Source organism: Cervus canadensis, chromosome 3 (assembly GCF_019320065.1).
Source record: "Cervus canadensis isolate Bull #8, Minnesota chromosome 3, ASM1932006v1, whole genome shotgun sequence".
NCBI lineage: Eukaryota > Metazoa > Chordata > Mammalia > Artiodactyla > Cervidae > Cervus > Cervus canadensis.
This window is the reverse complement of record NC_057388.1, coordinates 34,085,381-34,099,418: the sequence shown is the minus strand read 5'-3', so window position 1 is coordinate 34,099,418 and position 14,038 is coordinate 34,085,381. Positions and strand designations below refer to the sequence as shown.

At 36.0% G+C, this 14,038-nt stretch overlaps 1 protein-coding gene across 7 annotated transcripts in view; it reads right to left on the bottom strand.

Annotated features, from left to right (window-relative positions):
• Window positions 1-14,038, bottom strand: part of SEMA3A (semaphorin 3A) — a 506,842-nt gene that overhangs the window by 207,228 nt on the left and 285,576 nt on the right. For 6 of the 7 annotated variants that reach the window (XM_043462900.1, XM_043462898.1, XM_043462899.1 and 3 more), the window contains one exon: window positions 12,933-13,125. In XM_043462900.1, the coding sequence (XP_043318835.1) occupies window positions 12,933-13,044 (112 nt within the window). In that variant the 5' untranslated portion in view covers window positions 13,045-13,125. Of the gene's footprint in view, window positions 1-12,932; window positions 13,126-14,038 lie in introns of those variants that run through there. The other variant, XM_043462901.1, reaches the window with a different exon arrangement.

The window sequence follows — 14,038 nt, the reverse complement described above, 5'->3', positions numbered from 1 at the left end:
TGCACATGCCATTCATTTATAAACTCTAAATAACTTCATCACTTGTTATACAAATCTAAAGTTTAAATTCTGTAAACTCTGTTTCAAAATTCCCTACTGTTTATCAGTATTTGAACTGATTCTTCAGCCTTAAATGCTTTTTCTTCCAATCAGGTATTTTACTACTCAATTTTACAGCCCTTTAACTCAAACTGGGTTACATTTTGTTCTCAAATCCACTGTTTGTATGATCTCACCTCTGCTCCTTAGCTCTCTCACCTGGAATGATCACCAACCACCTCCTCATGTATTCCTTCAACCACTTCATTCAAGGAGTATTTAATGAGGAGCAGTCATGTACAAGACTCTGTAGTTGATTGGCAGTATAAGATGGATAGATAGCAGGTGAGATCCTACAAAGCTGGAAGTCTGTGTCCTTTCCCCTTCTGAAAGGGAAGTTTCTTCAGGACAGGGGCTATATTGTGTCTCCTACTTCTCTGCCTCTTCAAAAGCCTTGACAAAGGTAATGTTTGTTTGAGAGGGCAGGGTCAGTAAACAATTTAGAGGGTGGGAGGATGTCCACCAGAAAGGTCACAGGTGTGACGTGGAGGAGTGAGTAGTGTACTGGGGCATCATTGGGCTGCAAGGTGAAGACAGTTTCACTTTCCAGAAACTATCAATTGTTGTATCACGCTGCTAGCTGCTGAAATTTAAAATGTACTATTCTCAAATTCTCCAGATTCTCCTACACACAACCAATCACCAAACCCAATTTTTCTATGCGTTCGGTGTGTCTCATCTCCAGCCTTTCTTTTTCATTTTCATTATCATGATTGTTATTATGGCATTAATTTGTTTCTTCATGTGTGAATCATTGCAGGACCTCCAAATAGCTCCCTCTATGCCCTAGACTACTTTAGGTTAATCATTCTTGTAGGTCAAACTAGGAAGTATGGGCTTTAATCAGAAGGAACTTTTAAAAATGGAATGGGGTAATTAGATCCGAATTTCAGAAATAATTGTACTCAGTAACAAAAGAAAGAAGAGATAATTATAGGTGGCTGTTGCCAAAATAGGGCAAGCAATAAGAGCCTGAACTAACCTGAAGGAGAGAATAGCAAAGATTGTAGGGATGAACTAAAGAGGGAGACTCCATAAAACACTGAAGCTGGTAGATATGAGGAGAGTCAGCAAGGGAAAAGAGAAGATGCTAACGGTACAGATAACCAGGACAAAATGACAACATTCCATGAAACAGAGAACAAGTAACTTTGCAGGGAGGACAGTGAGTACATTTTGAACAAACCAGTTGAGTTGGAGTTCCCTGTGAGAGGTCCAAGTGCAGATATTCTATGGCCTTTGCTATGTGGAAGGGGTACATGCAAAAGCCCCAAGCTGGCTCAGCAACTGCTTCCCAGAACTCACAGCATCTGCAAAAGTAATTTTCCCAGGCAGGGGCTTGGGCAGCCTTGGGAAGAGCTCGCTGTGCAACACTGGCTCCCGTTCTCCATCTGACAGCTTTCTGCTGGGCTTCCCCTCCCACTCATCATTTGGGAGACACTTGTGCATCTCAAGGGTCAAAAAAATTAATTTGTCCTTAAATCAGCATATTTTATTGATGGAAATTTGAGACATTTTGACTAAAATATATGAGAACCACACTCTCTGTTTAGGCACAATGTCTAGATTTAGGTGTATGTGTCTGTATAGGAGAGGGCTTCCAGGTGGCTCAGTGGTAAAGAACCTGCCTACTATTGCAGGAGACATGGGTGTGATCCCTGGGTTAGGAAAATCCCCTGGAGAAGGAAATGGCCACCCACTCCAGTATTCTTGCCTGAGAAATCCAATGCACAGAGAAGCCTGGCAGGCTATATCCCATAGGGTCGCAGAAAGTTGGACACGACTTAACAACGGACCAACAACAATGTGTACAGGAGTGAAACATTAAAGTGGCGAGATTAGTTAATTAAGAAATTGTCATTTAATTTCTGTAGATTAGCCTGCTAAAATGAAAAATTCCTACCGTCTTCCCAAGAGAGATATAAAGATTTTTAATTTTTGAGGCCTAAAAGCTTTCTCTATACTCCCAGGGGAAAATTAACAGATTTTTGTTTTCAAAATGATAGACTTAGATGAGATTTACTTAGATAGGATAAAAAAGTTCTGAAGACTTTGTACTTCCAGAGAAAAAGGGGTAGCGGAAGGTGGCCAGAATGAGTTTAAAAGATGACTTCAGATCTGGAAAGATGAAAGACTATTTTACTAGCAGGGTCTGTGTCCTGCTCACATTGCACTCTGGAGGCAGAAGGACCTGAGTGTGAAAACACTCCGTCCTGCTGTCAGAGCAAAGATACCACGTGACCTGGAGCCAAGATGCTGAGAAGCCTCGATGGAAGGACTATTGAAAGAGGCACCTTGGCCACTTCCCAACGTACTGGTGCCTGAGAGAACAGAGAACAGCAGCTTGGCACAGCAGAAGACGCTCAGGTAAGGTCAACTATTAAAGGACAGATCACGGCCAGGTGGAGGCAAGAGATGGTGAGGGAGTTTGGGATTGGCATGCACACACTGTTGTATTTAAAATAAATAACCAACAAGGACCTACTCTACAGCACAGAGAACTCTGTTCAATGTTATTTAACAACCTAATGGGAAAAGAAATTTGAAGAACAGATACAGGTATACATACAACTGAATCACTTTGGTGTCCACCTGGAACTATCACAACATTGTTAATGAACTCTGCTCCGAAATAAAATAAAAAGTTAAAGAAAAAAAAGAAGACCATGGCCAATTCTGAACCTCTCCAGACCAGCCACTGAGCAAGGGGAGAGGGTCTCCCGTGCCTTTTGTCTCAATCTGTATTCTAGCGATTGGCATTTCACTTTTCATAATTCTCAACCACGATGTGATTTAGAAAAATAATCATTTGGTTTAACTTTTCTTGTATTTGTTATGGATACACATACATATGGACTGTATATAAACAGTGATTTGTGTAGCACTTCATCAATACATAATTCCACAAGTACAAGGGATTATCCTATTATGACCAAAATTCCAGATAACACTTTCTACGTTTTGTGTTGCAAAATACCACAAATCTACAACTTTTTTTCTAATATATTATGGATGGCTCCAAGATTTTACTAGCCTCTTTGTTTTGAAACCAAGTTTTTTTCTTTAATGAGTCAGAGAAACATCCTGAACAATAAAAGTACTAAGCAAATTAAAATGTGTGCAGTATATGACTTCATATTTAAAGGTATGTGGCACATAACAGGAATACACAGTCAAGGGAACAATTTAATACCTGATGTTCATCATATGGATGATATGGATGTCTTGATATTAAAAACAAATGTGATTTATAGGATAGCAATTGCTCTTTTCAAGGGCTTCCCAGGTGGCACTAGTGGTAAAGAATCTGCCTGCCAATACAGGAGAAAAAAGATATGGGTTCCATCCCTACGTTAGGAAGATCACCTGGAGGAGGGCATGGTATTCACTTCCGTATTCTTGCCTGGAGAATCCCATGGACAGAGGAGCCTGGCAGGCTATAGTCCATAGGGTCTCAAAGAGTTGGACACAACAACTGAACAAAAATGTGATTGAAGTGATTTAGCACGTATGTTCTTTTCAAAACTTGTTGGTGGATTGATTATACAAATAATAGAGCAAAACAGAAAAAAAAAATAGGAATTAACTAGGAGAACAAGAAGAAACCTGCATTCTAACCCAGTATATTTTATAATTTCAAGAAACTATAGTCATGGTGTTTTCTATAATGTGTTTTCAAACACAACTTTCCTTTCTTTTTTCCGACAGGCTAAAAACAAGTTTGTCTCATATACTTTATGGACAAATCTCAAAGGAGAGATGGATATGCCCAAATGACCACTGTGACCACCATGGAAAAGTCTTTCAAGGATGTGCACTTGTCCATCTTGCTATCATTTTCAGTCAAACATTGGCGAACACCTGTTAACTCCTTGACATTCCTGGCTTAACATGCTGCAGCTTTAAGTTCCCCTTGTTAAAGGACAAACTTGTTTCCGTATCACATTTGAATTTATATGAATAAAACTGTATTATTACATTCTATATAAAATAAATTGCTTTCCTAAAAAACAACAGCCCCAAATACTTTTGCTGCTGCTGCTGCTAAGTCGCTTCAGTCGTGTCCGACTCTGTGTGACCCCATAGACAGCAGCCCACCAGGCTCCCCTGTCCCGGGGATTCTCCAGGCAAGAACACTGGAGTGGGTTGCCATTTCCTTCTCCAACGCATGAAAGTGAAAAGTGAAAGTGAATTCGCTCAGTCGTGTCCCACTCTTTGTGACCCCATGGACTGCAGCCCACCAGGCTCCTCTGCCCATGGGATTTTCCAGGCTAGAGTACTGGAGTGAGTCGCCATGAAAACCTACGTTCATTTAAACTGATTCTTAAAGGATGACTACAACAGAACAGAGTTCATTCTCTTGACATTTCAAATTTGAAGATAGAAATTTAAATTTCTGCAATTATGAAGACTGATAATTGCTTATAAAGTTTTGATTTGACCTCAGGCATAAAGAACTTCATTTTGGCTTTCCCCAAATATAGTCCTGAAGGATCTGGACTAGGACTCAATCATTTTTAAACACAAATAACTATGATTGTATATAACAGCCACTCTGGGTAGTCATATTATTTCCTTTCCTATTGATATGTCTACCTTGTCACAAGACTAACATATATTTATAAGTCAAGCACTGTACATTAATTTATACTCTAGGTCTCAACTATAGACCTTCAAGCGGACTAAGGGGAGTAGCCTACTATTCTCTCTCATACTCTCAATTATATAAGACTGGGATCTAGGACAATTGACTCAACATCCATTTTGTACATTCACACTTCAACAAAGATTTCTGTGGCTCTTTCCTTTCATGTCTACTCTTCTGGGCAGGAGGGGCTTGGGAGCAAGGGCTGGGGGAAGTAGGCAGTGGTCTCAGGCTACAGAACACAAAGCCAGAGGCTGAGTTGGAGATGAAAAGCAAGGGGCAATGAGTAACTGCAGCTCTGGGTGAGTGGAATCAAGGATAAGTGGAAACTTATAAGGAAGACTCTGCAACACTAATCTTAGCAAACTGTCAAGAGCAAAGCCAGGATTGTCCCAAAAGTATGGATGGTGAAATATAGTCAATTTAAACTTTTAAATGATTATATTTTCAACTTAGTTTGGTAGGACTGGTTTGTTCTACACAAAGTTTCAGATACAGTGAGAGTGATAATGAGACATTTTGTCTTTGACCACTTTTGGTTTTAGAATCATCTCACTCATTTTGTTTACTGGCTGTGTATACTGAGAAACAATAATAAGGAAAATCGGGTATTTATTGAAAGAAATGAAATAATTTTCCTCCTAGAATGGTCAAAGATGCATGTATTATTAAATACTCTCCATCTCCTACTTGCAGGCAAACAAAGATTGCCCTAGACACTTTCTGTGTCTGAAATAAGTGCTGAAATAAGCTTGCTCATTGTGCTCAGTCACTTCCATTGTGTCTGACTCTATGACTTTATGGACTGTAGCCTGCCAGGCTCCTCTGGCTATAGGATTCTCCAGGCAAGAATACTGAAAGGGGTTCCCATGCACTTCTCCAGTGGTCTTCCAGATGCTTGGCTCAGGGGAGACGTTGTTTATGGAGATACCACTGCTCTTTGTCGGAGAAGGCAATGGCAACCCACTCTAGTACTCTTGCCTGGGAAATTCCATGGACAGAGAAGCCTGGTAGGCTGCAGTCCATAGGTTCGCAAAGAGTCGGACATGACTGAGTGACTTCACTTTCATTTTTCACTTTCATGCACTGGAGAAGGAAATGGTAACCCACTCCAGTGTTCTTGCCTGGAGAATCCCAGGGACAGGGGAGCCTGGTGGGCTGCCGTCTATGGGGTCGCACAGAGTCAGACACAACTGAAGCGACTTAGCAGCCGCAGCAGCAGCTGTTCTTTGTGCACATCTGAATGCCTCCTCTGATATCCTCCTATTCTAGTATCTGGCATGAATTTACTTTCTCTACCATGTTGCAATGTACACTTCACTTATAATGAATTGATTATTAAAACTTTTCAATCTTTAAATTTTGTACTCATTTATAAACAAGTATATTTTGTCTTTAGAAACAAGGTACACATGATGAAGAACAAGTTCATTCAATGAGTGACTGTGCTAGCTTTTGAGACTATAATGATGAAAAATGATACAAATCTGGCCGTGAGAAACTCTCAATCTGACACGACAAAGATGATCCACATAAATAATTTTACGGACTAAAGAACTCATTGGACATATTCAATAGAACTAAGCTTCATTTAGCTTGCTGATGAAGACTCAAGGGGGTGATGTTATATTTTATCCAAAGACATGTTTATGATTGTGGTGACAATTTAAGTTACTGTAAGGTTTGGTCAACTTTGTTTGTCATGCCATATCTCTTCAAGCAAAGGAAACCTGGAAATACAGGTTTAATGACTCATTCAGGAGATGACAAAACTCCCTCAATTTGTGGTTCCTTTCAGTTTTACTGTAAGCTTGTATTAAATACTAAGACCAATTCATTCTTCATATTTATCAACAGAATTTTATTTTTGCTTATCTTCATTCCCTAATTCAAGTATAAATTGTATATCCTCTTATCCTCAGTTTGACAGAGTCCAGCTTTGTTACTGTTTGGAAATAGTGGGCAATTTCTCTATTTATACTGATGTTTATGTCTTGGCAATAGAAGAGATAGTAACTGGAGACATTTAGACTTATTTGGGTCAGATAGAATTTATTGATTCTTTGGTATGCTTAATTATGATAATAATTTAAAACAACCTACAAATCTAAAGGAGTCATTCTTTTAAAATATACTGATTATAATTTTCTAAACATTATTTTACTTTCTCAACTAGCTACTCTCCAATTGTAAATGATGGCAATAATGGCCACAGGCAGGCAGGCTCATTCCTGTTAAGTCCATTTTATAATTCAGGCTTAAGATAATTATATATATGTATACACACATACACACACACGTATATATATATATTATGTATATCCACAGGACACTGTCCTTTCATCATTCTGATTGTTTATACCACTACTTCACTCATTATTGTTTACACTTTACAGATCAATTTCACATGTAAATTCTCATTTAAGTTAAATTACATTATTTGTTTATTTATTGGTTATAACAATTTACTTTTTGAGGGTTAGAATGGTTCAGCTGGTAAAGAATCTGCCTGCAATGTGGGAGACCTGGGTTCGATCCCTGGGTTGGGAAGATTCCCTGGAGAAGGGAAAGGCTACCCACTCCAGTATTCTGGCCTGGAGAATTCCATGGACTGTATAGTCCATGGGGTCGCAAAGAGTCGAACACAACTGAGTGACTTTCAGTTACTCACTCACTCATGTACCAACAAATGCAAACAGCACACCAAACTCTGTAGCAAATCCTATTTTAACTAATGCTCTACTTTGTGCATGCTTGCCCCTTACTCCAGTTTTTCCAAGTTTGGCCTCCCCACATTACTCTGCGTGGGGAGAGTCTTGTCTTAGCAGCCTGCCCATTTTCCAAACTAAATGAAAGAACTGTCACAAATTGCTAGTGCCACCTATTAGCGGAAGCATAGAACTGCAAATCATGGTAATTCCTTTAAACAGCACCTTAGAAGTCTTGATGGGTAAAATTCATCCCAAGATTCACTGATTCTATTTTATGTTTACAACTGCTAGCCTTTTTAAAATAAGCTTTCGTTGCATGAACTAAACTTAGATATGTCATATATTTTGGAGATTTTACTTACATCTTTGCATTAACAGATCATTTTATCATAGTTTTTTTTTTTTAAATGATGAAGTATAATGTCTTCATCAATTAATAGATGTCTCTATAATATCATGACTTTGTAAATGAACATTGCTAGATAAATATTAATTAAAAATTTACTTCAGCACTGGAAGATTGGAACATGCTCAAATATAAATTACATTTAAAATAGCCTGATTTTAGATTTTATAATTTACCAAAAAGATGTAAAGGTGTGTATAATATATTGATCTTGGGAACTGTGATACATAGGTGTGTCGCTGAAGTTTAAATGAGAAAAATTAGGATAAGAAATTAAGCCACAAAGTTTTTTACAGCTGACTTTAAATTCTTGATAACTTTATAAGTTATCAAAGCTCACATCTGAAATACAATTATATACTCATACTAAACATAAATGGATTATGCTCTGTAACCAACAGTTTAACTTTTATTTTATTACTGGGAACATATGCAATTGTATGAATTGATTCAGATTAAATTTATTCCTGACAAATCCTTCAGTAGCATTCATTCTTAAATATAGAATTTAAACATAATTGACTGAAAATCACAACATATTTTTAAGTCATGTTTGACTGAAATATGTTAATTAAAAATAAGAAAAAGAAAACTCAGTTATAGCTATATCTATACTTCTATCTAGTTACCTAAATATTTAGGTACTTCATATCACTGACAGTAATTGAATTTAGAAAATAAAATTTATATAAAAAGAAACAACCTAAAAAAATTAGAATTGGAAAAATTCATCTCTTCAGTATTCAGGTTTCCTTAAACTATTAAAGACTGCCTCTCATTATCATAAGTTGGTGGGTTAATCTTACATGGGATGGACTTGTGGTCTCAGTCATTTTCTTACTTGCTAAAGTTACACTGAATCTGGTTGGTGCTATAAACAGGGAAGCCTCAACTTGGAGACTTTCACTAACTCTCATATGACCTGATCAACACTGAATCACAAGATATGAGACTTAGCATTTTATTTATTTATTTTTTTTATTATTCTGCATGGGTATACTTGTTGAGTAGATAAATAAAAAGTTCAATTTTTCCATGTGCTTAAATTGAAGATTTCAGAATCAAAAGATGATTGTTACAGTTAATAGAATTTGGGAAGAAAAGACCATGCTAAATGAGAATCAGCAAAAAAGAAACCTGATGCCAAATACGCAGTGACTATTGGAGAAAAGGTATTACAAAGAATTTGTAACATCTTTGCTCTGTGAAAATATTTATATATTACCCTTACTTTTCATAGACACATTCCATTTTATCTCTGAGATTTCCAATATAAGGCAAATTCCATCTTATACTAATATTTGAATACTTGAGATATTTCTGAAAGGTTTTCCTGAGACTCAAAAAGTTCATGCCCACTAAAATACATATACATTTACTTTAATGTGTGACTGTCTTTTAAACCAATATATATTTTATTTATAAAGCATTTTATTACAACTTACCAAGATTGCTTTTATTAACACTAAAATATTAATATAAATTTTATCCTGAATATATATTTATCTATTCACATATACATATATGTGCATATATGTATATGGGCATATATTTTTGTGCTTTGTTAGTAGTAATGAAAATCTCTGAAAAGTCAACAAGTTTAATTAGTAAATCATTATTCATACTAACTAAATTTTGAAGTGGTCATAATGTATTGAATAATGGCAAATAAAAAATGTTTTGCAAATTCTGATTCATAATGTTTAGTTTAACATCATCATCTATCTGAAATGTATGTTTGAGAATTTTGACTTATCTAATAACCCCTTTCTTACAGTAATTATACAATTTGACTGTGAAAATAAACCTTTACAAAATATGAGAAGAAAGCCTCTGAAAAATCTACTATTTATTTAAGTACTATTTACTAAGTCTTCTATTGAAGGTAAAGTTAAAGAAACTGATTTATTCTTTGGATTCACATGATCACCATCATATTCAGAATTGCATGTGTCTTTGATTTCTACTAAAACTCAAGCACACAATGTCCTGGAAAAGCTCATGGCATTGAGTGATGGAACATTTGTCATTTGTTTAAAACCCCAAACCTAATTTATTTGCTTATGATTTCCATAGGTTTTTCTGAAGTCCTCATTGTACCACAACTCCAAAAGGAAAATTTTATGATATTCTGGTATTTCATGGGAAAAGTGAAATTTCACTAGTTTTGTAGGGGAAATAAACATTTACGCATTGATTTTAAAAATAAGAATTATAACATTTAGCTATGTTATATAAATTTAAGGAAGGGAAAACTATCTCTAAGTGAGTGTTTTTTTGAGGATAATTTGTATGTGACTGCTGAGATTTACAGAGTTCTCACATTTGCTTCCCCCACAAGGATTCTAAATCAGATTGGTTCAGAGGAAAAGTGAGCATACCCCATTTTTCTAATATTATCACTTCTCCACATGGTCCTGAAAACATCTATTCTATTAATTTTTCCTAGAAAATAAAGAGGTACCTTATTAAATATGTATATACATCTACTACAAAGTCTGACTTCTTGTGTTTTACTTCTTTTTCTCTCTCACTTAACATATCAAATCTCTTTTATCTCCTATCAGACAAGATGACAAGTAGAAAGTAAGCACAGTGATTGCCTGAAACTTTGTCTTGGCAACCTGAGCAATGAGAGAGTTAACTTAATGGTGGATCTTTGAAAACAAGTGACCATGGGAAATTAGAGTTGGCAGGGATTTAACTCTTCAAGAATCATGCTAGAATATTTTTAAGGGCAAAACAGTGAATGTTTTAACCATGTTTGACATCTAATTAAGGAGGAAAAAGAAGGAGCTAAAAAAAAAAAATTCTATTATACTTTAGAAACAAAGTACTGACAATTGGTTACCAGGCAGATGCTTTGCCAAAACAAGTCTACATATAGAAAAGAAAGGTAATGATGTATCAATAAAATCATAGAATAAAATTGCTTGGGCAATCCCTTTTATTCTTTTTGCTGCTCATTTTACAGCTTGTTTTATCAAATTGTCAAGCTCTAGGTACATCAATAGAACTGTTATGTAGTTGTAAGGCAGCTTTTGGTTTAAAGGAAAGCAGAATAAGTCTAATGGATACCATTACTAAGAAGAGCTCATAAACACAGTGTCAAATGTACACATCTTGTCAATATATACAGCTCACTTCATTTAGACAAGTTTAAAGCATTTGTATATAACAAAAGACTATTCTAATGAAATACCATCTTCTAATATGTGGAAAAACTGGTGCCTCTTCTATTAATGGAGAGTAATCCATTAACAAGGAAATAAAATTATTGTGAAATAGATAAACACAATTCTCAATTTTATAATTTATTTAGCACTTAGATAAGGATCTTAAAATACAGTAGATTTTAAAAAGGCATGTCATGTCTAAAACCTATTCCAAAATTATAGCATATAGTTATTTACATCTTCAGGAACTAAACTTGTATGTAAAACTCACTCATAAGAAATATAAACTTGGAGAAGGACCATCAACCTAAGAATTACTGGATGAACTACTCTCAGAGAATAAAAATAGAAAGCAAAAACTGACAAAAACAGAGATAACATAATATCATATACTAGGTAAATAATTTAAAGACAGCTACTATATAAAGATATACCTGGGATTTAATTAAATACTTAATGCTTACTATTTGATTATTTTTAAAAATCTTATATAAGTACAATTGCAATTCTGCTTGCTAATGTTTAAAATTCATTCTCATTTTAACAGCCAAAAATTAAATCAAAATATAGTCTCCAATTCAATATATTTTATCTACGTAATAAATCTAAATAAACACATTAATAGGTGTTTAATTTTCTAATCCAAAAGTGTGAAAATTACATTTGTCTTTCTTATTTGTGGTCTTCATTCACCCTAGAGTATTCAGAAAGAGATGTTCCCCATCATGTGAAAATTAAAGAATATGTTTTCTGGCATCAGGGTAATGTACAGTAGACAGACATGTCTACAGAGAGATTCAATAATTTTCTTTCATATTACAGACTAAAGACAGAGTATAATTGAAGCTTCTCACTGCCCCACCCCCAACTATAGAAATTTGAGAATCATAAGAAAGCAACACCTTAGGGAGTAAAACTACTTGTGTTAAAACAGTTTAATCTTCAGTTCCATTTTAATAATATCTCACTATATAAATATTTTCTTTCATTAAATTTATATACATCATATTAGAATTTACATTAGCATGATTTTACACATCTGTCTATAAAATCCATCTAAACAACTGTAGAACAAATATTTTCTTTAAAATCCTTATTAAAAAACAAGCATATACATTAAACTGTAAGCAGACCAACCATGTGATAAGGGTTTTTTCCCCCCCTCTTAAATTTATACTTTGTTTTGAAAAGAAGTTCACACAACTAACTGTACAACAAGAAAGTAGTATCTCTTCAGTTCTCACTGAAGTACATAAGAGTCAAATAACATTATATTTCAAAGGTTTTAGCTTTACACCAATTAGCCAAATACACAGTCTTTTGTACAACCATAACACTGTAGAAAAACTAGTCTGTTCTTTCCAGTTTATATTCTCTTGGCAAACCATGATCTACTGCTTATGTTAAGCATCTGATTGTCAGATTTGAACAAACTGAATATTCATGACGACAATTAACCATTTACTGTCTAAAACTAAGAAAATGTAATTTATCATAACAATTATTATATGTGAGGCATTCATATCTACAAAGAGACCATTGTTGCAAGAGTGGTTTTAAAAAATCTTTTAACAGGAGTAGAGTGAGAAAAATTAAAAGGATATACGATCACATATACCGATCTGTATTTACCAGGCATTCAAGCTCTTTTCTGCAAATGTGATTAAATGCTCTTTGTTTGCATTTAAATTGTCATATATCCAACAGAAGGCATGATTTTATAAAGAAAAAAAAAGTGTTTCAATCATCTCCAAAAGACCCACACAATCACAAAGGTTTCTCAGGTTAAACTCAAGGTTTTAAGGTTTAGGTTGGGAGGGAGTTCAAGGAATAAAAAGGCAGGGGGCAGCGGGGCATTAGAAAGCTGGCCAAATAAAAGGAAAAGAAAAACTTACCTTTGTAGGATAATTTCAGTCTTGGCACATTGTTTTTCCCATTTTGATAGTTCGCTCTTGCTGTAAGTAATACTCCCCAGAAAAGACAGACAATCCTAGCGAACCAGCCCATGCTGCAGACGCTGTGGGTCCTATGCTGCTTCAGTCTCCCGTCCTGTATTGTGCGGCCAGAGAAGTTCAAACAATCTGGAAACTGGAGGTAACAGGTGATTTAGGTCAGTTTCATTCATAAATGCAGACAATCAAGACCTCCAGGCAACACTAACACCTCTTCTTCTGTAACAGTCACTGAAGCACAGAAACTTCAAACCCTCCAAAAAAAAAAAAAAAAAAATCGAGCCAGGCACCGGATAATGAGGCACAACTGTTGTGTGGAAAAAAAAAAAAAAGAAAAAACAAGGGCTGCTGCAGTGGTGCTTAAGAAGCAGTTCCTTTTATCTAGGTTCTTCTGATAGCTGGCGGACTCTAATCCTGCTCCCTGCTTCATTCGGCTCCGGCTCCGGGGAAGCAGAATGAAAGGGAAACAGAGAGAGAGAGAGAGAGAAAGAGAGAGAGAGCAAGCGGGGGGAACCGTGAGCAGCGCGGACTTTTCCTGGACACATGTAGGGAGCGATGACACAAGATCCCACAGACAGGTTTTCCCAACACTCACTAGACTGGCTGACAATGGGAGATCAGGCAAGCTCAACCCACTCCCCTTCGCTCGAGTCACACAACACATGCAAAAAACATCTCGCAGAGATTAGAGCCGGGAGCAGAACCCTCCAGCGTGCCTGTGAAAGGCATGTAGCTATAAATTTACTTCCCAAGGCAAGCGTTGTTTTATAGCCATTTTTAGGTGCAATTTGGAGAAAACAATCTGAATTCTGCTACCTACATCATTTACAAATCACGCTCATTATAGAATTCTGCTTGAACTTGTGTGGTGTATGTGTATATGTATGTTTGTGCCTGCATACATATGTAGATATGCATATATATGTCTGTCCTTTTCATCAGTATAACTTTAACCACTGAAGGTTTTAAAGCCTTGTTAGCGATTGTTCCCTCCTTCCAACAAACCCCCTTGGCTCAACCACCCCCTCCCCCGCCCCACTGCGATTTCA